Source organism: Antedon bifida, chromosome 2 (genome assembly GCF_963402885.1).
Source record: "Antedon bifida chromosome 2, ecAntBifi1.1, whole genome shotgun sequence".
In the NCBI taxonomy this organism is placed as follows: Eukaryota; Metazoa; Echinodermata; class Crinoidea; order Comatulida; family Antedonidae; genus Antedon; species Antedon bifida.
Genome location: NC_136227.1, coordinates 35,231,762 through 35,257,755, shown reverse-complemented (window position 1 = coordinate 35,257,755; position 25,994 = coordinate 35,231,762). Strand labels below are relative to the sequence as shown.

The 25,994-nt window shown below is 33.3% G+C and overlaps 2 protein-coding genes and 1 non-coding gene across 5 annotated transcripts; 2 read left to right on the top strand and 1 right to left on the bottom strand.

Annotated features, from left to right (window-relative positions):
- Window positions 1–1,526: 1,526 nt before the first annotated feature.
- LOC144834860 (phosphatidylinositol 4,5-bisphosphate 3-kinase catalytic subunit beta isoform-like) lies at window positions 1,527–21,100 on the top strand. 2 transcript variants are annotated; one of them, XM_078689825.1, is made up of 18 exons: window positions 1,527–1,541; window positions 8,202–8,372; window positions 9,586–9,814; window positions 10,219–10,454; window positions 11,083–11,250; window positions 11,849–12,082; window positions 12,327–12,569; window positions 12,986–13,267; window positions 13,437–13,613; window positions 13,829–13,950; window positions 14,436–14,579; window positions 14,827–14,926; window positions 15,342–15,520; window positions 16,101–16,210; window positions 16,628–16,706; window positions 17,052–17,343; window positions 17,607–17,755; window positions 18,150–21,100. In XM_078689825.1, the coding sequence occupies exons 2-18, from the start codon at window positions 8,226–8,228 to the stop codon at window positions 18,403–18,405; spliced, it is 3,147 nt and encodes a 1,048-aa protein (XP_078545951.1). In that variant the 5' UTR covers window positions 1,527–1,541; window positions 8,202–8,225; the 3' UTR covers window positions 18,406–21,100. The 2 variants fall into 2 exon arrangements, with proteins under 2 accessions (XP_078545951.1, XP_078545950.1); XM_078689824.1 differs by lacking the exon at window positions 1,527–1,541 and adding an exon at window positions 2,758–2,922.
- A 98-nt stretch (window positions 21,101–21,198) lies between these two features.
- LOC144834861 (inhibitor of growth protein 4-like) lies at window positions 21,199–25,589 on the top strand. Of its 2 annotated transcripts, XR_013611014.1 has the most exons (9): window positions 21,199–21,279; window positions 22,311–22,382; window positions 22,547–22,713; window positions 23,016–23,130; window positions 23,325–23,421; window positions 23,537–23,687; window positions 24,032–24,093; window positions 24,590–25,289; window positions 25,368–25,589. XR_013611014.1 is itself a non-coding variant. In XM_078689827.1 (8 exons), the coding sequence occupies exons 1-8, from the start codon at window positions 21,243–21,245 to the stop codon at window positions 24,627–24,629; spliced, it is 741 nt and encodes a 246-aa protein (XP_078545953.1). In that variant the 5' UTR covers window positions 21,199–21,242; the 3' UTR covers window positions 24,630–25,589. The 2 variants fall into 2 exon arrangements, 1 of the variants encoding a protein (XP_078545953.1); XM_078689827.1 differs by having other exon boundaries at window positions 24,590–25,589.
- A 282-nt stretch (window positions 25,590–25,871) lies between these two features.
- Trnap-ugg (transfer RNA proline (anticodon UGG)) lies at window positions 25,872–25,943 on the bottom strand. Its single transcript has one exon. It is a non-coding gene; the product is annotated as a tRNA-Pro (tRNA).
- Between the last annotated feature and the right edge of the window lie 51 nt (window positions 25,944–25,994).

Genomic DNA, 25,994 nt, shown 5'->3' with positions numbered 1-25,994 from the left:
AACATCAATGCATCTGGTGATGTGGTGGAAACGACCCCAAAAGGCTGTGGCAGGGCCTTAGTGCTGAGGCAGGGAGAGCACATTTACCATCTTTTTTTTTTTTTTTTGGCTCTCGCAAACTGCTTTGGTGGTTTAAATTTTATGTTTAGCCCCCTCAATTTATTTAATGTAAAAAAAAGGGAATTAATTCTCTTCCTTACGTGTTTAGAAGAGAATTAATTAATTTTATCTCATCGTAGTTTGGTATGCCGTGCGTTTGTTATGCAAATGAGTGTGCACATGTGCTGTGGGAAAGATGGTATTGTTAGTCATTCGCGATCAACACACAACACTGTTCAATTTTTATTTTGTTAATCTTTTACATTAGAATTGTAATTCTACCGTTACACATTATAGTGTACTTTTAAATATCCGTTTCATGCAAGATATTGTATTGTAGGCCTACTAATATGTTGTGAATAAAAGTTTATGGTAGAATAAATAAATAAATATGTTTTAAGCAGATCTTCGAAATTGAAGCATAATAAATTATGAAGTCGAGTTTTTTTAAAACCCAACCTAAAATTTGCATCTGGATAGTTGAAATTTAACATTATAATTATCAAAGGTGATATGATAATTCTAATTGTTTTCTAAATTATAGAAATATTAAAATTAGTAAGCAGCCTTTTGGTCCTGAAGACTTTTATATTTCATTTCATAATTTCCGAGGACTAAGCTTTCATTCTTAGCTCTGCCCCAACCATGGTGAGCTTAACTGGAGACTTAATATTTTAATTTCATATTTCAATAAATGTTTTTTCAAAATTGTCTTTGCTCAGCCCCAATCATGGTGGGGTAGTGAAGACCCTAATTATATCATGTTTCAAAATACTATAGGTGTCATTTCTGGGGACCTTGTAGCTATTTTAAACAGTTTGGTAAGCCCTGCGTTGTTATGCAAATGAGTTTTTGAATTTTTACTCTTTTTTTTGGGCTTTCGCTACATGTATTTGATCTCGTAAATTTTATGTTTAGCGGCTTCAATTTTAATGTAAAAAAGGAATTAATTATCTTCGTTACGCGTTACGTGTTGAGAAGAGAATGTATCTCTCATCATAGTTTGGTATGCCGTTCGTTTTTATACAAATGAGTTTGTGCAGGTGTAGTAGGAAAGATGGTATTGTTAGTCATTCGCGGTCAACGCGCCCCACCGTTAAATGTTGATTTTGTTAATCAATGTTGCAACATTGGTAGCGAAATGTCCGATTCTTCATAGTAGTTGGTGTGTATGGCCGCGCCGTCCCAGAATAAACATGTTTTAAACATATAATCTCCGATGGTTTTTATATGAGGTTAATGGAGAGTGAAATAAGATCAAATATAGAACATTTGCAAAGATGCCTATTTCCAGACCAATTTCGAAGCTTAGACTAATTCCGCCGCCGGGCTAGGCCATAGAAGTTGAAAACCTCACCTAAAATGCTGAAGTCGCATCTGGATATTGAAATTTTAACATTATCATAATTATCATAGGTGACTATGTATAGTAATAAGTATAAGTAAGTGCATTTCTGGTCTCTATTTTCATTGCTCTGCCTCAACTATGGATGGGCTAGTACTGGAGACTTAATATTTAATTTTATATTTCAATGAATAGGTGCACTTTACGGGGACAAGCTCATATATTGTCCTGGTGATTCTTATATAGTTTGTTTCATTCAAATCATGTAACGCCATTTTTTCGGGCGGGAACCTACTGTATACAGCTCTTTTTTTCAAAATTGTCTTTGCTCAGCCCCAAGCATGGTGGGGTACTGAAGATTCTTATGCTTGTTGTTTGAAAACATAATAGATGTCATTTTCGGGTATTTTAAACAGTTTGGTATGTGCGTGCGTTGTTATGCAAATGAGTCTGTGCAGGTGTATTATGGTAAAGATGGTATTGTTAGTCATTCGCGGTCAACACGCCACACTGTTAAATTTTGATGCTGTTAATTATTTACATTAGAAGATGTTTCAAATCATGTAAATAAAATATTTTACGGGCGGGAAGCTAGCAATAATCTTGAAAAGAACTCCATGTGGAAAAGAAGCCCACTCAAGAGTACTAAAAATGAAGGAGCACATGGGCTTCTTTTCGAGGTTTTATGGCAGTTTGGAAAATGGAAAATAATGCCATGCAACTTTGTTTCTGATTTAAAAAAAGTTCCACTTGACATTTACAATCCTCAAAATATCTCTCTTTCAAAATAAAAGAAAAACAATATTCATTATTTTCCATTAATGGTGCCAAATTGGGTCCACTTGAGCACAGTGTATTAACATACGAAAAGATTGAAACTTTATTTCTATTTTATATCACTGCTCCCCTGGTACCAAATTGTCTTTAAAGATAATGCGAAGTGCTCTCTCTGGAACGGAGTTTATTTACAAGAAAAGAAAAAGATAAATTTGAATCAATGTGAATGCCAAGATGTTTCTGTTGATCAGTTTGTAATATGGGTATATACGAAACGATATTAAAAGTAGTGACTTTTATTTCTATTTATATCACTGTGCTACCCTGGTGCTAAATTGGGTCCACTTGAGCAGTTACCGTAGTACTATTTCTATTATTGAAGTTAATAAAGGCATAAATGGCGCTCCGTACAGAAGTAGAGAATGCTCCAGTCGTCAGAATGACGCTCTGAATATACCTCAAAAAGTTTGTGATTTTGAAATGCTCGTCGTCGGCGATCGCCCTCCTTTTTATCTCTCACATCATCATCGCTAGGCCTTAAAATGCAACAACGGTGAAGTGTTTTGAGCCTGATGCTTCCGGGTACTGCCTGTTTGTGTTTTTTTAGTGTTTTCACAAGACTTTAAACATACATACAATAATATGTTGCAAAGGTGACCTCACTTAACGAACAAGTTATTTCATATTTGGTTTTGATTTAGGTAAGATCATTTTACCTTTCCATTTATTACACACACCGGAAGGAACCGAAGTGACTACCTAGGCTAGGGAGGCTAGCCGCTAGCGTAGCTAGGTACAGCTAGGCCTAAACTTTAAGGCTATGCTATTGCTCTAACTAGGCCTAGGCTCCCTTCCTCTAGGCCAGAGGTAGATACGTAGGGCCTAGGTTAGACTATAGTCCGTGGTGGCTATCCCTAATTAGCCTACCCTAGTTTGTAGTACTGTAGGCCAGGAAAGAAGGCCTAAAACCTATATAATACACAGTGAGTAGGACCATTCTACTACAAAAGAACGAACAAAAAAATAATAATAGTTTACTACAGTAGGATAAGCTAGAAAGTAAAAAATAAACTTTTAATATATTAAAAAATTATAATAAATTGTTACTAGGCTAGACCTACTACTACTAGGCCTAGCTCGGATATTACAAATATGTCGATAGGGAGGTTTATATTTATATTAATAACTTTTTTTGATCATATATTGGAATAATGCTTATTGCAACATTGACACAAACCAATCTGTTGTGCATTCTAATAATAAATATACAATAATATAAAACAATCCGCCTTTTTTACGAAACGGAAGACATCTTCAATCTAAGACAAACAATGCCGTGAAACGAAGCATAACCAACAGAAATAACATTAGCGTTTTAAGCTTATTTCGGAGGACAAGTTACTTAAAAATTCGTAACTCCTCAACAGACAGTGAACAAAAGTTTTGTTGTAAAATGTTCTTAAAAGATTAGCCTACATAACTGTGTGATTGAAAAAAATTAGAATCTTTTAAGAACATTTTATAGTTATAAAGTAATAGTTAATCAATTAACATGGTGTCCTGAAATCCCCCGAAAACGCTATATTATTTCTGTTGGTTACGCATCATTGTTGCACGTTCGTAAAAAGGGCGTATTACAATTCAAAATTATCCAGTAATTACATTAAGTACTTATAATGTTTTGTTTTTGGTAGAACATCCATATTCAATAGCCATGCCTTTTTGATATGTTTAAGACATTGGTTCTTGTTCATTCAAACAAATTTGTTTTATTTGGTTAAATTATGAATGAAAAGCCATTCCCCCATTCTCGTGTCTTAGCCACTGATGGTATTCATTTTACATAAGTTAATATTATTTGGTTATTTCTAGGAAATAGGTCTTCCTGTTTATCTTGAGAAAGTCACCAGCAGATACATATCACAACTCACACACATCACAATATAAGTACAGTACAGTACCATCAAAACATGTTTTTGTCTTTCTTGTTCATGGTGTTCATATGGGTCATAGCCCACAACCCAAATTTAAATTAATAAAAATACTAGTGAATCACAAGCTTGTCTGGAATAACTTGAATAACTTCAAAAACATGTTATTGGTTTGGTTCAGTCACTCATGTTGTGTCTGATGTTTAGACCCAAGGAAAGAAAGGCATGGTGTTTAATGCAAGTGTTTTAAATTCTGTACTTTTAACAACGTAGACAATATTATGGTTCTTTATTACTTGGTTTGGAGCGATTATTGCATTTCAGAATAATAGTATTAGTAATATCATGTCCTGCTTAAAAGCAACATTGGACACTATAAGGAGAAAAATAATTTTCCTAATCTAAAAAGAAATATGGTTAGAGCCATGGACCTATAGGTCCATGGCTAGAGGGCAATACAAACAATACTGCACACACCATTGCAATGATGGTTGTATCCACTGTCTATACATCATAGAGATATTTACTATAATATCTCTATGGCACTTTCATAATGTTATTTGTACCATGGACCTAGTATAAATTATAAGTCCATGTACCTACTTCTCTTTCAATTTCATCATATTCATATTGATGTTTATTCTTTTCCCCTCTTTCCCCTTTCAGAATGGCGTGGTATGGTTTACATAGAGTGGCACTTTCATAATGTTGTTTGTACCTAGGACCTATAAGTATAAATTAGAGTTCCATGTACAGTACCTACTTCTCTTTCATCATATTCATATTAATGTCCATTCTTTCCCCCTTCTTCCTCTCCCCTTTCAGAATGTTATCACTCTATTCGCTCTTTTCACCTCCTTGATCTGTTGTTGTTACAAATCGTCCAATTGGAAGAAACTATTGATGTGGTATGATATGATGGTATCAAGTGTTTGTTTAAGAATCGATGAAGCATGACCAATTGTGTTGTTTACAATCTAACAGATGGGAAATATTCAACAAGCTTGTTATTTGTTCTAAAGACTGAGTTATTATAATAATGCAAATAAATGTGTTGCACAGTTAAAACTCCCTCCTCTAAATTCAGAGTAGTTTCCAATGAAAAATGGTTGGTCTGTCTGTCCGTCTGTGTGTCCATCTGTCTGTCTGTCCATCTGTCTGTCTTCTCAGTTTTAGGTCATTGAATGATGCTGCACCATTTTTGTCAAAATTCTTTCGCCCTGATAAAACCTAAGTTAGCCCAACTCAATGCTATGATAAATGTACCAGGTATTATTTTATAGTTTAAACTGTGTATGAACTTCCTTTAATTACTGACTCAACTTAAAACTAAATAGATGACTTAATAATGAGTTAAAAAAAAAAATTAAGATACAAAAGTCAAAACAGAGCTGAAAACATTGTAACAGAAATATCTACATTTTTAAAACCTATTTTTGTCCACATTTTTTTTTCCAACAAATTAAATTTTATTTGTCTGACCTTGTTTTTAAACTAGGTTCAGGTTGTTATTGGTTTCAATCAATATGATACATATGTGACCTTTCCGTGACCTTCGATCACTCTGGTAAACAAAACTTGAGTCACATGACAGATTTTCTATTGGATAAATTTTATTTAAAAAAAATTTAAATCTCAATATTAATATTTGTTATCGGTGAATTATCTTTATGGATAAAGCATATGTACACTTTTACTAACACCTCTCTCCCCCTCCCAGAAAAAGAAGTGTGTTTTAGTGCAAAGAGGAGACAATCAATTATTTATTATTAATATTAATTAATTAATACTTAATTATAAGTAATTTTTAAATTGTGATCTTATATTTTTATATATCTATCATATCAATAAATGTTACAGTGTAATTATGATGTGAAGCGCTTTGATCAATTAAATTAGAAAAGCACTGTATAATTATAAGCTATTATTATTATTAATAGAATTGATGTATTGAACATTGTACACACATGGCTATAATCATTCCATTTGCGGTATTATTACTATTGTTTTAAAAAGAAAAAAAAAATGATGAAACTGAAAGTTTTTATACATTGTTCTTTGTTCTCATTGAAGCACTGACAATTGTATCTAATTACAGCTATCCTCCCCAAAACAGGAACTACATTATTAATTTACAAACTTATAGATAACACAATTGATTGGCTATAATAGAAAGCAATCATAACATCCTCACACAAACATATTTTCAGCATGTTATTGTCAAAACTAACTTTTCGGCTTAAGCAAACAATCAAAGGTGGTTTTACTCTCGATATTGTCATGGGCGGTGATGCATGACCTTCTAGATATCCTTTTTTAAATGCTTCCTCATTCAAAACTCTAATACTGTAAACTGTTTTTTCCCATTTTGCGAGTTCTTCAAAACAACATTTGAGTCATGTAGCTGATTTTATTCACACTCAATACAGTTTTATTTAAATATTTACAGTGTGGTAAATTGGGGGGGGGGGGGAGGGCTGTGGAGTTTGTGTAAAGGCCAACTCAGACAGCGTCGTACGATGAGGCCCAACGAGTCGTCTCATTGGAAGAAACTTAAACGTGTTTAAAGTTCTCCCGACGACCTAAAACTATACCCGACGCTATCTCAAGACGACTCGTCTTGTCGGGATTCAACAAGGACAGCACCGACTAGTCAAGACGTTTTTTCGGGCCTTGATGCTGTCCTTAATAAGTTCGCGTCAACTGTGATTTAGTCCAGTACTTACTTTCAATGCATAATTTAATCTCACCATGGAGTCCATGATCTTACACAGCATTTATTATTTCTGCTGTTAAATAATTTAAAGATTAGACAAGACACTTGGTATAACGCTTAAGTTGTGCTTTGTTCCTGCAATTACAATGTGTCATTGTGTTCTTTTTACCAATACAGTATGTTTCATTTTCCCATCATTTCATGCTTATAAACCTAATTTAAAGTGTAGTAAAAAGCAGTTTTTATGAGAATGAAAAAATTGACGACAAAACATGAATATTATTGAGAACATTGCAGATATATTGATGACAAAACATGAATATTGATGAAGACATGACATGAATATTGATGAAGACATGACATGAATATTGATGAGCACTTGATATGAATATTGATGAGGACATGGCATTTTTTTAATTTTTTATTTCAACAATATTTTATGAGGGTGGTCCATCCAGCATCAGCTGATCATTAGGGACCCTCAAACAAACAGTAAATACAAAATAAACTATAAAAACACAAAATTAACAAAGATATAAAAAATAAATAAGCCGAGAATGTTAAAGAGTCGCTATCCAATCGAGCTTGAACAATACCATGAAAGCCCCAGTGGTCTAATGGTTAGGACATCTGCATATCAAGCAGGCGGTCCGAGTTCGAGTCTCGGTTGGGGCGACTTTTTCTCATTCTCACAGATTTCCTCATCTTTATCGTTTCAAATTAATTAATTAAATTTCAGTATATCACCGGGCGGTTTCGAATTAATGTTCATTGCCTAATGTGTTTATATATATAAAAAGTATCTCTTCGGAGATCCCGCCTCGTGAACAAAAATACTGAAAGATGAGGGCGTATCAATTTGATCTCTGTTGCGCGTGCGTACAACTGAGGACTAGTGCTGTTCCGCCGTACCACGCCGAGAATGTTAAAGAGTCGCTATCCAATCGAGCTTGAACAATACCATGAAAGCCCCAGTGGTCTAATGGTTAGGACATCTGCATATCAAGCAGGCGGTCCGAGTTCGAGTCTCGGTTGGGGCGACTTTTTCTCATTCTCACAGATTTCCTCATCTTTATCGTTTCAAATTAATTAATTAAATTTCAGTATATCACCGGGCGGTTTCGAATTAATGTTCATTGCCTAATGTGTTTATATATATATATATAAAAATATACATGAATATTGATGAGGATGTAGCATGAATATTGATGAGGGCGTATCATGAATATTGATGAGGACATTGAATATTGTATGAATATGAGACTTGCTAGTGATGTACAGTATAAACCATTACTCTTTGATAAATTAACAACAGTTGTTTTTTTCTTATTAGGTTTTTTGATTTGTAACATTCACAATGCCCCCTGCGGGGTTTTTGAGCGGGGACATATGGCAGTCACACGGAGGTCAGACGGGGGAGATCATGCTGGACTGCCTGATGCCAACCGGCATTCTTGTACAACTTAAGTGCAGTGGCAATGCAACAATCACACAAATAAAAAGGGTAAGATTTGGATATTATTTATCAGAATTATACTTTATACAAAGTAGTACATAGAAGACTAAGAAATAGAATATATAGGGTGAATGATGAAAGAGTAGTGCAGCTGTTGCGCTTGGTGTAGTTAATGTGCTTGCCTTCCAATCACAGGGTTCAATCCTGACCTAGTGTCAAAGGTCAGGGTTCTATCTGTTTCTACTTCATTTCAAAATGGGACTCTCGGTCAGTGTCTACACATCAAACTAGTTTGACAAAAAAGTGTGATATGCTCAAATATGGTAGTGATATGCCCAGATATGGTAGTGATACTGAAATATGGTAGTGATATGACATCATGTCCATAAATGGGCAGATCACATTTTTTGTAACATAAAGTTTGATAGTGTAGACAGAGCTTTACAGTAGTTTATCATCATGGTAAATCATATTCAATCCTGTAATTGGGAGAGTTCATCAATGTTGTATATTAAAAATTTGGAAAAAACATTAAGCTCTGTCTACACTATCAAACTTTATGTGACAAAAAAATATGATGTGCCCATATGTGGACATGATGATGTCATAGCACTACCCTATTTGGGCATATCACACTTTTGTCAAACTAGTTTGATAGTGTGGACAGAGCTTTAGAATTAAAATAACACCATAACCTACAATTGATCAATGTGAAACATTATATTTGTTCCTGTATTATGAATAATTCAGTGAGTTAGCATACATATATACAAAGTTGTTGAAAGATGCTTCAACTTATTACAGGAAAAAACAGATTTTCTAGGGTGTTGATTCTCATGGGTTTTTCCTTGGTATTTATAAGATAATGCGTTGAATCAGTGCAATTGTAGACAGGTGCGTTAGGGGCAGTCTGCGGATTAGTGGCTTGGTAGATTGCAAAATTTACACATAATTTGCGTATTCTTAGAGGAAATACAGTAGGTACTGGTAAGCTAACGAGATGTTATTTTCAAGAATTTTTTTGTAGTTTTGTTTTTATTTATTTATTATAAATATTTAATTTATTAGTATGTTTTGATTTTATCACATATTAAATTGTTTGTTTATTCAAGGTAGATTTTGACTCGGGGTAAAAAAAACTTTTACCAAAATTTTTTTTTCTACTGAATTTTTTTTGATTAATTATGAGTTTCTTATTCATAATGAATTTTTACATTACCTAGTCTTCATAATCCAGTATTATAACTGTTCTTCTTCACAGGAGCTGTGGCAAGAGGCTAGTAGATACCCACTCTTCAACAAGCTGCACGATCTTAACTTCTATGTCTTCCAGTGCATCAACCAGAACGCGGAGCGAGAGGAGTTATTGGACGAGAAGCGGCGTATCAGTGATGTTATGCCATTCTGTCCAATGTTGCAAGTTGTTAGAAAAGCTGGCGATTTAGAGGAGAAACTTCTAAATTCAAAGATTGGAATGTTGATTGGCAAAGGTAATGCTTTAATTTAATTGTAGAGTTGTATCAATGTTGATTATCAATGATGAATGACTTGGGTACCAAGATTACTTATGTTTGTGTGTGTCCATATCTGTAATATTTGAATGGATTGTCACCAACTGGCCTAATGAAATAAAACAGCTAAAACTGGCTTGTCACCTTCTTGTGACAAGTTTGCCAGTAAACAGCTTGCGTAATGAAATACAACAGTTAAAACTGTTCCTGTTAAGTATATACTTACTTTTTTAAATATTTGTGTGCACATTGTTAACGAAAGGTATCTTGTCAGGCTTTGCTTTTGTTATACATCCTCCATTTTATTTCTTATTTCATGTTTTTTTATGATTTAAAATGAAATTGTTACATGTGCTGGGTGACAGTTTAATTTTCATTTTCAGCTTTGTATGAATTTGATGCCATGAAAAATCCTGAAGTGAATGACTTCCGTACCAAGATGAAACAAATGGTATTGAACATCCAAAAGAAACGTAACACATGGGATTGGTTGAAGAAGGCCCAGTACCTGTACCCTCCGCAGCTTGAGGTTTCTATGGAGATTCCTGACCACCTTCGAGATCAATTCCCCAACAATGAATGTATAGTTAATATAAAATACTCCAAGGAAATTGCACAGGTATATATAAAGTGATTATATACTACAAAGTAAACAGTAAACAAAATATTAAAGAACAGTAAATAAAGAGTAAAAAAACACTAAACAAACTGTAAACAAACTGTAAACAAACTGTAAACAAACTGTAAACAAACTGTAAACAAACTGTAAACAAACAGTAAACAAACAGTAAACAAACAGTAAACAAACTGTAAACAAACAGTAAACAAACTGTAAACAAACAGTAAACAAACTGTAAACAAACTGTAAACAAACTGTAAACAAACAGTGAACAAATTGTAAACAAATTGTAAACAAACTGTAAACAAGCTGTAAACAAACAGTGAACAAACTGTAAACAAATTGTAAACAAACTGTAAACAAACTGTAAACAAACAGTGAACAAACTGTAAACAAATTGTAAACAAACTGTAAACAAACCGTGAACAAACCGTAAACAAACCGTAAACAAACCGTGAACGAACCGTAAACAAACCAAAAAAAAAACCGTAAACAAACCAAAAAAAAAAACGTAAACAAACCGTAAACAAACATATTTAGACATATCACTACTATATTTGGCCACATCACATTTTTTTTGTCTACTAGTGTAGACAGAGCTTTAGAATATTTTCTTCATTTCTTCAAGGATGCTAATCACACATTAGTTCAAGTGGGTGCCTTTGAGTGGCCGATAAGTCTGGTAGAAAAAGCTTTAAAACGTCCTGTGACTGACTTAGATGCAGAAGACTGTGTGCTGAAGGTCAGAGGTCATGATGAATTTATAATGGGAGAGTATCCAATCAGTCAATTTAAGGTATGATGTATATGAGATTGTTAATATGAATCAATGTAAACAAAATCGTTGTAATGTTATTATATAAAATATGAATTTTAGAATTATAAATCAATCTTTGAAGATATATTTTCCCCCCGAAAAAAATAATTTTTTAAAAAATGTTTTGTTAAATATGCCATTTTAATGTTTAAAGTTATTCACTTTGACCAAAAATTGGATCACAAAAACAAATATTTACCTGGAAAAACTGTAATTTAAATTTGTTTAATATTTAAATTGACAGGAAATCAATGGGGTTTTAGTTGAACTTAACTGTTTATTTTGTCTGTTGTCATTTTTTTTCTATGGAAGTGATTAACTTTGTTAAAACTACAAAATGGCCTTAAGTCTTATTTTATTAATCTTCATTTTTCATGTTTTTGGGGAACAATACATCTTTAAGTTGCTAGATTAAAAAATATTGCTTAAACAACAAACCATCTGCAACCTTATAGGCCATAATGTCTGCATGTTGGGGTCAATTTAAGGTCAACCTGGATTTTTATAGATCCCATGTTTTCCTACTTTATTATTCAATTCCAATGTTTAAATTTCAATACAATATTATTTTACACAGGCAATCAGAAAATCAAGGAGCAAAGGGCTTTATCCAGAGTTAATACTGATGAAAAAGTCAGAGTTGAAAGTTGAAGACTCGTTCGACCAACCAATGATAAAGGGTCTGTTAAAAACCGAAGTTAAAGCGCCCCCAATTCCAATGAAAATTAGAACGCTTAGCTGGGATGTAGAAGCGCCAGTCAAGATCACGATAGACAAAGCGGTTAATGTTAATGTAGCTGAGAAAGTACAGGTTGGTACAACAGTTATTGTAGTGATAGTCTTTTTGTGCGATTGTCATCATTTCAACTTTGAACCCAATGATCTCTGTAGCTCTATATCACAATATGATGATAAAACGCCATTATTTAATGTTATTAAGTCTGATATTGAAAGTCAGTTTTTTACTCTCAATCACACCTCATCACTGTCACATGTTGGTGGTGGGTGAGACTCTTCTATTTGTACTCCTAATGAGCCTACACTCTATTTTTCAGGTGCGAGTAAAAGCTGGCATATACCATGGAGACGATATCTTGTGCAATTACGAAACCACTGAAGACAGCAAGCCTGGTAAATATTCATCCGAATGGAACCACTCAATGATCTTTGACCTCCGTGTGTGTGACCTTCCAAGAATGGCGCGGTTATGCATCCTGTTGTACACGCCATGGGACCGAAAATTAGGAAAGAAAGGAAAAGAAAGTGCAAAGAAAAATAAAAAACTAAATGAAAGAAGAGTAAGAAACATTTAAATTGTTTAGATTATGTAACAAGTATTATGTTTGTTTCTTGTTTGTTTAACATTAATGGATAAACAAAAAGGTATCACAATTTTCTATAATTTAAACTAGATAAAGAAAAAAAAAATGATGCTAAATATCGGTTTGCAAGATGTTTGTAATAAATTCATGTATTGTTTAATAAGTGAAATAATGACTTGGCATCGTATTATCCCCCATGTTTACTATTATAAATACCAACACCTTTACATTTTTAATAGCACCCTCTATGGTTTGATGTATTTGAAACATTTTATCGCCCTCTATAGTTTGAACATGATTTCGTTAAAACCTCCCGATATTTCATTTCTCCAAGTTGAGGGGTCTGTTTTACACTATTTTAACAATATAGATTTCTTCATTGTATCTTTTAGGAGATTATACCAGTTGCCTGGTGCAACACTACATTTTTCGACTACAACTCACAATTACAAATGGACACAATTAAGTTACGCATGTGGCCCGCATCAGACGACGTCGACTTAAACCCTCTAGGGACGATCGAAAGTAATCAGAATGTAGATGCGACAACGTTGACCATATCGTTTAACCGCTACCAGGATCAACCTATTTCGTACCCGCCCTTTGAGAAAGTGTTGGAATACGCAGCGAATATTGCGAAAGAAGAGCAACATTTACATCCAGAACAAATCACAGTAAGATCATTTTCACATTTTTAATTCCTTATGACAATCTACACAAAGAACGGAACAGACGGGCAGTTTCTGCTGAGGATAGGATTTTTCTCAGAATATAGTAAATAATAGATTGTGGATAATTTATTTTTGAGAAAATGTAACATTTTGATCAATTCAATTATATTAGGATCAGCAACTTGATGAGTTAAAACAGGTCGTTGAACGTGATCCGCTTGAGCCGCTAACGGAACAAGAAAGCCGGCAAGTGTGGATGAGCCGCCAGGATTGTAGAGATCACATTCCCCACTCGTTACCCCGGTTAATCAAATGTGTACGCTGGAATTCAAGGAGTGATGTAGCACAGGTAATCACAAACTTTCAGCAACAAACCATGCCTGGAAAAACAGGAATTGTAGAACTACTTAGCTTGAACACAAAATGACTGATTGTTTATTTTTATTATAACTTCTAATAATTTTTCTGTACAACATGTTATGTTAACTATCTTATTGATAAACTAAAGTGCTTTTCCATTAAGATTTTTTTTATCATTTTTTTGTCTTAATTGTTTCTTAACAGATGCAAGCCCTTCTTCAGATCTGGCCACGCCTAGAACCGGAAGAAGCGCTTCTGTTACTGGATTACAACTACGCTGACATGATGGTTAGGAATTTTGCTGTCGAGTGTCTCAACAGGCTTACGTAAGTTTCTTGATTATAAAACAAAATGTTCTAATAAACAAAGGAAGATAAAACATAGGTTTAGTACAAGTAAGCATCTATGATAAAGGTGAAATAGTTTAGAGGGTATGTCCATGTGGGGTATAACATGCGACTAACAACCTACTGAGTTGAATGGCACACAGATGTGCACATCATATTAGATGTGGATGGCACATACTACATCTTTTTCTCCTATAAAGCTCTGTCTACACTATCAAACTTTATGTGACAAAAAAATGTGATATACCCATAAATGGACATGACGATGTCATCATATTTGAGCACATCACACTTTTTTTTTCAAAAACTGATTTGATAATGTAGACAGACAGTGTTGTACAGCTGCCACCAAATGGCCCTCTTTCGGGGCCTGAGGTGGACCAGTACACCAGGGTAACCACCTACTGATACATGCTAAAACAAACAATCCATTACTATTAAAGATTCTATTTCTTTTGTTGTAGAGATGACCAGTTATCCCAGTACCTTTTACAGGTAGTGCAAGCAATCAAGTACGAGTCGCATTTAGATTGTGAACTTTGTCGTTTCTTGCTCAGAAGGGCGTTAGCCAACCAAAGGATTGGTCACTTTTTGTTTTGGCACTTAAGGTAAAGTCATTGTCACTTTTTGTCATTTTAGCGCTGTATGGAGTGTAAACAGCTACTTAGACTGGGTTCAAAAAATTGAATTTTTTTTAATATAACATTTGTGAACTTTTATTTTTTGGTTAAATTTCGAAATAGATTTATTGATTTTTTATTTACATGGTTATAATGTTTTAAGCTTTTATTCAAGTTCTGACATAAATAACATAGTTTTTTTTAGCTTTATATTTTTAAACTTGACTATTCTCAGGGCTGAAATGCATCATCTGAACGTGTCCACACGGTTTGGCTTGATGCTAGAGGCTTACTGCTGGGGGAGTGTTGCACATATGGACAGCTTACATAAACAGGTTTGTTTGTTTACAATTAATTACAATTTAATTGAAATTTACACACAGATCTGACAAAACACCTCTTCATTTCCTCTTTTTAACTCAATCAATTTATACTCCTCATTCCTCGTTTTGTTGACTTCTGTTACAGGTTTACTGTTGCAATAACCTCCTTGTTTGTTGTGCATTTATTTCCTCTTTTCAACAACAAAACATAGAGGGCTCACTATATGTGATTAACCCAACATAGTACAAGCTGAGTCTATCTAATAATAATTAATAGGAAAATAACGCTTAAAAAAGATCAGTTCATTGGCTTGATAATGACCCCATGATGGAGTTGAAACGTCGTTCTTTTTAAGCTTTATTTTTGTATCATTTATTTACAATAAATGTACCCTCATTTATTATTAATAATCTGTCTTTGTTTCAGGTTGAAAGTCTAAATAAACTAAAATCAGTAAATGAACTAATTAAGAGTCGACAGTTGACAAAGAATCCAGATGAAGCGAAACAGATGATGAGAACGGTTCTAGATCAGGAGTCGTACCGAGAAGTTCTCTCATCATTCTGCTCTCCTTTACAACCAGAGTTCAGACTTAAGTGTTTAAAGTAAGTATTCAAGAAAGGGGCCCAATGCGGAGTGAATCTCCCCTCCCCTCCCTCTTCCCCAACTTTCATTAAAAAAGAGGAGTTAAAACAGAAGAACTTAAAAAATATGTCATAAATATATAGCATAAGCGTTAACTTTTCTCAGATAAGGACTATAACCCGTAAGTCCAGTGTACACATCTGGCTCATGTGCACTTTGAAGAACCCAGTTCGTCATTCGAGACAAGTAGGGGGTTACTCCGGTGTACTGGTTCACAAAATAGCCCACGTATCTGATTAATTTAGTATTAGTAATCCTTAGCTAAATACATACAAAAAAATGTACACATTTTAAGCCATTGTCCTCTCTCTCCACACTCCTATATTTCAAAATATTCGGATTGTCACTGGTAGTACAGTACTTCCTTAAGTAAAGAAATCCATAAGTAAAGCTGTTTTTGTGCCTTGGACACAGAGCTCAATGTCTCATTTGAAGGACAAAGCAATGTTCATGTTACCAAATCAATACAAGACAGCACCTTTATCTAATTTTTTTTCATTTCATTATTACTACATATTTGTAATCATTTGTTTTATCTAGGCTGGACAAATGCAAGTTCATGCCCTCAAAGATGCGCCCTCTATGGTTAGTCTTTGAGAATGAGGATGCTCATGGTGATGACATCATGCTCATGTTTAAGAATGGTGATGGTAAGTTTGTGACTTGTTACCATAAAGCATGACTTGTTACCATACAGCGTGACTACAACTTGTTACCATACAGTGTGACTACAACTTGTTACCATACAACATGACTTGTTGACTACACCCAGAACCATTTTTTATTTTACGATCAGTCTGAAAAATACCTCAAAACAATATTATGACTTGTTACCATACCACATGACTTGTTACTATACCACATGACTTGTTAACCACACCGAGTCCTGTTTTGTTATTTTACTTCATTCTGGAAAATGCATCAATAAAGATATTATGACTTGTTAGCATACATCATGATTTATTGTTATCTTGTTTGATGCAATCATGTAGATAGTTACGGGACAGTTTCATAAATAAAATAATATTTGACCAAACTGTACTTACAAATGTTTTTTTTTTTTTCAGATTTAAGGCAAGATATGTTGACGTTACAAGTTATACAGATCATGGATAATTTATGGCAAGCAGAAGGATTAGATCTCAAGTTAGTTGATTTACAATGACTTCTGCTTACTAAAGATCTGTCTACACTATCTAACTAGTTTGAAAAAAAAAAGTGTGATGTGCCCAAATATGGTAGTGATATGCCCAAATATGGAAGTGATATGCCCAAATATGGTATTGATATGACATCATCATGTCCATATATGGGCACATGACATTTTTTGTCCCATAAAGTGTGATAGTGTTGACAGAGCTTTACACAAAGTTTAAAAATTGATGCTATATCAGGCAGTGTGTATGAATGAAAATTAAGTTTAAATTTTTATTTGAATAGAAAAATTAAATCATATCTGTATTTGATATAAATGATTGTTTGTTTATTCAGAGTGATTCCATACAAAACATTATCAACCGGCCACAAAGTTGGAGTTATTGAGATAGTGCAAGAAGCAAAGACTATAGCTAATATACAGAAGATGTACGCCAGGAGAATCGGTGCCACATTCCGCAAGGCATCGTTGTACCAATGGCTCGAAGACCAGAACACAGGACCAATGAAATTCAACGAAGCAATTAATAATTTTACATACTCATGCGCTGGGTACTGTGTCGCCACCTATGTACTAGGAATCGGGGATCGTCATAACGACAATATTATGGTTAAACAAAATGGCCAAGTAGGTTTATATTTAGAACATATTTCTTAATAATACGTTGTTCTGATATAGCGTTTAATGTACAAAGTGCTTCACATAATTACCCCAGTCCTTTTTTGATCAAACGCGAATGGAAATATACTCCCATAATGCAGCTAGTAATCAGCGCAAAGTTGTGTCTTGACTAATAGAATGTTGGATTCAAACTCTCCCAATGTGCTACTTTGATGACATTTTTTATGTAACGTTTTGCCAACAAATAATACATTTTCTTTCTCTTTCAGTTATTCCATGTTGATTTTGGACATTTTCTTGGAAAATTTAAAGTTAAGTTTGGCGTTAAACGAGAGCGCGTACCTTTTGTTCTCGCAACTGATTTCGTTCACGTGATTAACCGAGGCAAACAGCAAAGTGGCAGCACTGATTTTGGAAAGTAAGTAGACGTTTATTTTTAAAAAATCTAAATTATTGATTATTTTTTTTAACAATAATTTCAAAAATTGTAATTATGCTTTATGAGACCATTTAATTAAAATTAAATGTTTCTTAAATGGTCGTCTAAATCAAAGAATTTGTTATTTATTTATACTGGGTAACCTTTTCAGTCTCCCAGTTGGCCCAGATATGATCAGCGGGTTGTGTGTGTACACCGAGGTAACACCCTACACATTTTGAAAGATGTACTAGGTTCTTTAAAGTTCACATGAGCTAGATGTGTACACTGAACCTCTGGTTTATAGTCCTTATCCGAGAAGACTTCATGAAATCTCTGTATTTCATTCCTTTTGATCTATTTCACTAATAAAAAATGTTCTTTTCGTACACAGATTTAGACGTTGCTGCGAGGATGCATATCTTGTTCTTCGTCGTCAAGGTAAATTACTAATCAGTTTGTTTGCCATGATGTTATCGAGCGGAATCCCCGAACTGACGGCTGAAACGCTCACATACCTGCGAGACACGCTTTTACTCGATAAGTCTGAGGAAGAAGCACTTAAACACTTTCAAAATAAATTTGACGAATCTTTGAAGAATTCGTGGAAAACAAGTGTCAATTGGTGGGCCCATGTGATGGCTAATTAAATATTCAATGAATATTAACATATATTATGAATATGCAGTGAATTAGATATACAATGAATGGATATTTCATGTATATCTTATGAACATTCAGTGGATTAGATATTCAATGAATATTAACATATATTATGAATATGCAGTGAATTAGATATACAATGAATGGATATTTTATGTATACCTTATGAATATTCAGTGGATTAGATATTCAATGAATGAATATTTTATGTATATCTTATGAATATGCAGTGTATTAGGTATACAATGAATGGATATGAATATACACATTTATCTCATGAATATTAATGTAAACTGATTATTGCACAGATGAAATTATCTTTATGCCAATTAATTAATGTATAATAATTGTGAAATATATTGTTTTTATAATGAAATACTCATTTGTGTACAGTAATCTGTTTACACCTATCAATACACCTATAAATAACGTTATTACAACTCCAAGTTATGGAGTGTAATACACACAATCTGGTTTCTATATCATTCTATGTATACTTTGTATATATGCTCCGAGATAGCTCAATGAATCGAATTATATTTATTAGCATAATTTCTGATTAATTTTAAATTGTGTAAAACATGGAGTGATTCTTATTGCTCGGATTAACAACATTGACTCTCAGACAAAGGGGCATTTAGTTTCTGACCGTTACAAAATGTAATTGTGACCACTGGTTGGTGGTACAGTAGGGGAGTGACAAACTCTTAGTAAATTAGGTAATTATTTATTTTATATTCATGATAATTTGCTTATTATTATTTGTATACAAGTATTAAATTGTTTAGATAATTGTATTTTCGTAAGCGTGCTTCATTACTATATTTTAATAATGTGTCTAAATTAGCAGCATTTTTTATTTTAAATTTCAAGAATACTTTTTTTCTATATGGTATTAAGATTAAAATTATATATTTGTTTGAAGGTTTGCTTGGCGAAATCAATATGTTGATGATAATTATAAAGTCTGCGGTGCACCACAAATTGTTCTGAAAAGAAACTCAACTGTTTTTTCAGGGAAACTCAACAGTTCTTTTCAGAACTATATAACGTGCTGTACCACAAACTTGTTTTTTATCAAGATTAAATGTGCTTAATACATTGTTTTGTCATTTCATTTTCAGTTTTATATACTGTATTTTTGTTTGCCTAAATAAGTGTATTTAAAGAAAATTATAATTGCTCTGCTTTTTTTAGTATTTGAAGAATTTTATATAATTTATGTAGATTAAATTTGGAATTTTTTTTTCAAAATATTTTTTTTTCCACAAAAAATTGTATTTTTCTTTTTTCAACTTCTAATAAGTATCGTAAAGAATGCTTCACAATTCCACGCTTATGCAAAAAAGACTGAATTTTATGATATTAAATGGAGTACTTGTGTTATGTAAATATAGTACTATGTGTTGTCAGGACCAAAACATTGCTATGCATTTGACGGCTATGCAGACATGGCTGTAACATAAAGTAGACCATTACGGTGTATTTGTAGACGTATTTGGTAAGAAACATGTTTCAATTAACGTAGAGTGACTGTGTGTTTCTAAAATCAAGTGTTTGACTGTATCAATTAAAAAACTGATGAGATGGTTAAGATATTGTCCCCTTAAAAAAATATGGGGTGTTTTTTTTTCAGTTGAATATGCCATTCTATTGTCACATAATAGTTATTCTCTTTCACTAAAATTAAAAAATTAAAATATCTACCTGATATAACTATAATTTAAAGAAAATAATTTGTGTGTAATCATATTTTTTCTTGGAAAAAACATTTCATTTCAGAAGTGTTTATTTTTTAATTATTTCTGCCTAAAAAAAAGTGTGATGTGCCCAAATATGGTAGTTATATGACATCATTGTGTCCATATATGGGAACGTCACAAACTAGTTTGATAGTGTGGACAGAGCCTAAGTAAAATTGTAGAATTTTAAACGTTTATATAAATAGATTGCAATGCCAATATACATAATTCCACTTGTAACATAAAACATTGGGAGGAAGGACTAATATAAATACACTAATGATCATTGTTATCATGCATAACAAATTATATAACCAACTTGATAAAACAGTACAAATGTTGCAGTACAAGTCTACGACATGAAAACATAACTTATTATTTTTATAAGAATGTATTAGAATTTGATTGGTAAAAAGAAATTTATAACAAATAATTTGATTTGGTAATATGTGTTTATAAACAATTAAGAATGACATAGTTAATTTATAGTGTATTGTCTAGTTGTGTGTAAAAACATGTAAAATGTCACAACTACTGATGTGTGTAGTATTACTATTAAAAGATATTTAGAGTGTATACACCAGGGTGGGCTTATACCTGAGTAAGACGATTGTCTTTCTCCTCGTGTGTGTCTAAACGCTTTAATTTATATTTGCAGCTCTTGAATTTAATTTATATTTAATTGATTAAATCTTAATTTAATATTTTTGGACCAAATCATGAAGAAAATGTATGTATTAATGGAAAATAAGACATTTTTCTGTTTGTGTGATTTTTGTCACTATTAGTTTTTTATAAAATATGTGAATGTTTTGTTTGATTTTAATTTTAACTTGCAGATAAACTTATTTTGTATTATTTAGAATCATTTTCTTATTATAGACAATATTGTATTTTCTGTTTTTTTCTTCGTAAATAAATTATATGAATAAATATTGAATATTGTTTTCTGTTCCAGTGTACACTTTCTCCATTCGCGCCACCAGCAAACTGAGTTCATGAATATGCAACATATGATAATTAGTCGTGCCCTTTGACATCTATGCTCAGTACGCTAAGAAGAAGATACCGAACCTGCAAAGATGGCGATGGCACTTTACCTTGAGCAATACTTAGACAGTAAGAAACATAGATTAATCAATTTATTAAGCATTTAAAAGATATTAATACTAATTTATAATACTCCTTAATTACTTAGGTGTTTGTCAAATGCAGTTTAATTGTCTCTCTGTAATCAAAATATGCTTATTTTCACTCCGGTTTTGGCTAGGTATCTTTTCACGCCTGACTGAGTTTTCGAAGGCCGCTGTGTGACGTGTGAACGTTTGAATGGTTTCGCGGGTGATTGAAGTCCGCTTTAGTTTTTGGCCTAGGTAGGCCTATACTAGGTCTAGCCGAGCGTAATATTTGTCCCGCAAACTAGAGCATTGTTACAATGTAAACATTTTTGCTGAATTTGCATAGGCCTACCATAAGGGCACGACTAATTATCATATGTTGCATATTCATCAACTCAGTTTGCTGGTGGCGCGAATGGAGAAAGTGTACACTGAACAGAAAACAATAGGATCCCCATTCCATTTGCCAAATGGAATGCAGGGTGGTATTAGGGAATTCCATCCCGCCACCATATATATACTATACTACTAGGCCTAGCCTAGTAAGTAGAAACTAGGCCTAGGCCTATAATGTCATGATAAATAATGGCATGTCACTATAGTATACATAATTAATATAAATAATAGGCTATTATGATAATGATAGGCCTACTTGGTATGGTCATAAAGTTTATCGCAAATAGCGTGCGCGACGCACGTATGCTGGGACGGGTTTGGGAGCAAACGTCACAACGCGCATGTACGTAATTTGTTGTTTGTATGTACACGTCATGAAGTTTGCTCCCAAACCTTTCCCATCATGCATGACGTTACAAGCTATTTGCGATAAACATTATTGACGTTTTAATAATAATATTAAATATTATTAAGGCTCTCTTCCTTATTCAAATATTTTTACGGAAAACAGTGAGTGGTAGATTAGCAATTGCTGGATGGATCACCCTCATTAAATATTGGTTCAAATAAAAATAAATAAATATAGTTTATTTATGATTATACAGTGCATGTGTTTGTGTGTTTTCCTTTTCACAGGTATTGAGAACCTGCCATTTGAATTACAGAGAAACTTCACTTTAATGCGAGATTTGGACCAGAGATCTCAAGGTATGAATTTAACAGATTTTTATATTATTTCTTGTTACTTGTACCAGGGAGTTGGATAATTTAATTACATCTCCCCGCTTGTACCGTACATACAAACAATTTAAATTGTATTTTTCAATCTGACTTCTGTTTTAAATTATATTTATTTTAATTTTTTATTTTAGACTTATCAAAGGAGATTGATGGCATGACAAAAGAGTACATTACATCGGTGAAGTCCTTGACACCAACTAAACGCAACGACCTCCTGAATAAGATCGACGATGCATTTTCCAAGAGTCGTGAATTCGGGGATGATAAAGTTCAGCTAGCTATGCAAACCTATGAAATGGTATGAAGTTTATTTTAAAAGATTTAGTTATCATTCCATTTATAATTGCCACACTCAACTTGTAGAATTAAACTTCAGTTCCTGCTGGTAGTTTCTTTCATTTTCTAGCAGTCCCTTTGGTAAAGCTCTGTCTACACTGCCAAACTAGTTTGACAAACAATGTGTGATGTGCCCAAATGTGGTAGTGATGTTTCCAAATATGGTAGTGATGTAACATCATCATGTCCATATATGGGCACATCACTTTTTTTCACATAAAGTTTGATAGTGTAGGCTTAAGAACAAAACAAATTATCTTTAAGGTGGACAAGCACATTCGGAGGTTAGATTCTGATCTTGCTAGATTTGAAATGGAGTTGAAAGAAAGACAAATGGACCAAACACCTGATCACATTGACAGCTCAGCAGAAAAAAATAGTGAGTTATTAGTTATTATTCTCGTTTCACATACACTGTTTAATTGATAGTGACCTATGACCTAGGCTATACATTAACCCTTCTGCACATTTTATTTGACCTATGACATGTTTACTCTACAAATCCACAGAAATCCTAGCAAATCTTAATGAAAAGTACTTGTTATTTTTATTAAATCTCCTTTTGACTTTCAGAAAAGGGAAGGAAAAAAGAAAAGAAAAAACTGAAAAAAGGTTCAATATCCGATGATGAAATACCAAAAACGTCGCGAAAGAAAATGAAAACACAGCTGTAAGTTGAAATTCCAAACAGTTTGTATTTTAATACTAATTCTTACGTCATTCATCATTACCCCCTCTTATATTCATGTACAACAGTTTAACAAATGTTTTTGTTTTTCAAACAGAGTTGAAGCTGTGACACCAACACTAATTCTTCCATCTGTTATCACCACCCCCTCTGATGTGCTTGACATGCCCGTGGATCCAAACGAACCAACATATTGTTTGTGTCATCAAGTTTCTTATGGAGAGATGATAGGATGTGATAACCCAGATGTAAGTGCTTGTTTAACATGAATGAATAAATAGTCTCAAAATGTTCAAACTATTTCTAGGAATGTGTTTAACCTATAATTATGAGCCAAGTAGTTAAAACAATGAACCGTAATCCATAGCCTTGTGGCAAGGCTTCAAAGTACTTTAAAGAACCTAGTACGTATTTTGAAACGAGTAGGGGGTTATCCTGGTGTACTTGTTAACAGAGCCACTGTTGTGGACAGATGACAACACGCCTGAATTGGCAGACATGATGTGACCTTTAGGGAGAAGGCTGTGGGGGTCATCTAAGTCAACAGTGATCGTTGGAATACAAGTGTTAATTGTTATTATTTATTTTTCAGTGTCCAATTGAATGGTTTCATTTTGCCTGTGTTGGATTGACAACAAAGCCAAAAGGAAAATGGTAATTCTTTAAAATAGTTTATAATTAATGTCACTTAATAATATTTAAAATATCTTTACTGAAGATTTTTTTGTTTATTTATTAGTATACAGTATGTTCAAACTCTTCAATAGAAATGAAATATTATTTATTACACTGTAATTTGCAATTTTGTTTTATTTTGTAAAAATATTGTTGTAAAACATTGCCTGTAAGAGGGAACTTTGTTCCTGTTGGAATGTTTTTGTGCCAAAAAAAAAAAAAAAAGAGCAACCAGTATCGTATATTTCTGATGAAAAATAACTGACCCAATTGCTTAGTCCCAACCTCCTTCAGTGCCATGCCCATACCCAATTGCTTATTCCTAACCTTCAGTGCCACGCCTATACCCAATTGCTTATTCCTAACCTCCTTCAGTGCCACGCCTATACCCAATTGCTTATTCCTAACCTCCTTCAGTGCCACGCCTATATCTTTATTTTATTATATTAAATATACCACATTTTCAAATTGACAGGTTCTGTCCTCGATGTATGCCAGAGAAAAAGAAGAAATAGCATTCAGTGAAAAAGAATCAACAGTGTGTGTGAATAGATGTATAAACAAAATGTACGATTAGAGGGCTGAACAAATCTTATTCCCATTTCTTGGTTATGTAAAGTATATTTTCTCCTGTGAACAAACACTTTTTGTGATGTCACTGGCTATATTCAGTATGTGACTGCTAACTACTCTTTTTGAGAGTTAAACAAAATACATTTTCTGTCATTTTTTTTTCTGAAGATAAATGGCAAATTACACCTAATATAATTCTGTATAAATAATATAAATAACGAATAATTAAACAGTGAAATGTTACTGCTAACATTTACATTTTATTACTGTTTAATATCAAATGTATTTAAGGTATTGTTTAAGGAATTCCTTGTGTTGTAATGTCATAAAGTAAAATAAAATCGTATTTAAAAGTATTTCTATAACTACCTGCTGGCTGCTCCTATCACTTTTCAGAATCTTAGATGTACCACTGTTAGTAAATATCATGTGTTTTACCACACTGACTGACAGGGGTGTGAACTCACTCTACATTTTAGGAAATTCAGGAATATTTCGATGGGTACTTATATTGGCGGTCACCTCTCTGTTCCTAAATGTGGCGGGCACTGCTACTGCTTGTACCCACGTCCGTATGTTGTAAGGGCGCTGCTTGTACCCATGTCCGTATGTTGTGAGGGCGCTGCTTGTACCCCTGTCTGTATTGTGACGGTGCTGCTTGTACCCTTGTCAGTATGTAGTGATATATGTTGTGAGGGTGCTGCTTGTACCCCTGTCCGTATTGTGAGGGCGCTGCTTGTACCCCTGTCCGTATTGTGAGGGCGCTGCTTGTACCCCTGTCCGTATGTTGTTTATAGTGAAAACTTTCAAATTACTTTTGTACATCGTAAATAATTAATATGCTTTTATTTAATAAAGAGCAAGTTAAATGTAAATAAAGGTTTTAGTATTGAAACATTGAAGATGGTTGTTTTATTTTTTAATAATATTTTTTTATAATTTTTGTTGTTGATGCCATTTTACTGTCAACTAGGTACTCTGTATTTCAATTTGACTAAAAATTCAAATTTGGAAAAATGTTTTTGAAAAACTAATTTCAAAATAGGCTGCCAGTCAATGAGTTTTTGGTCGATATGATTAACTTTATTAAAACTTTAAGTAATACGGTAAATAAAGCAATAAATATTAATATAAACTGTGTTCCTTCTTAGATATATCACATTACAAAAAAAAAAAAAACAACGGGGCTCGTCCGGGAATTGAACCCGGGGCCTCTCGCACCCAAAGCGAGAATCATGCCACTAGACCAACGAGCCGATATGAGTAAAGAACTGAAATTTATAATATTGTTTGTGATAAAAATTAAA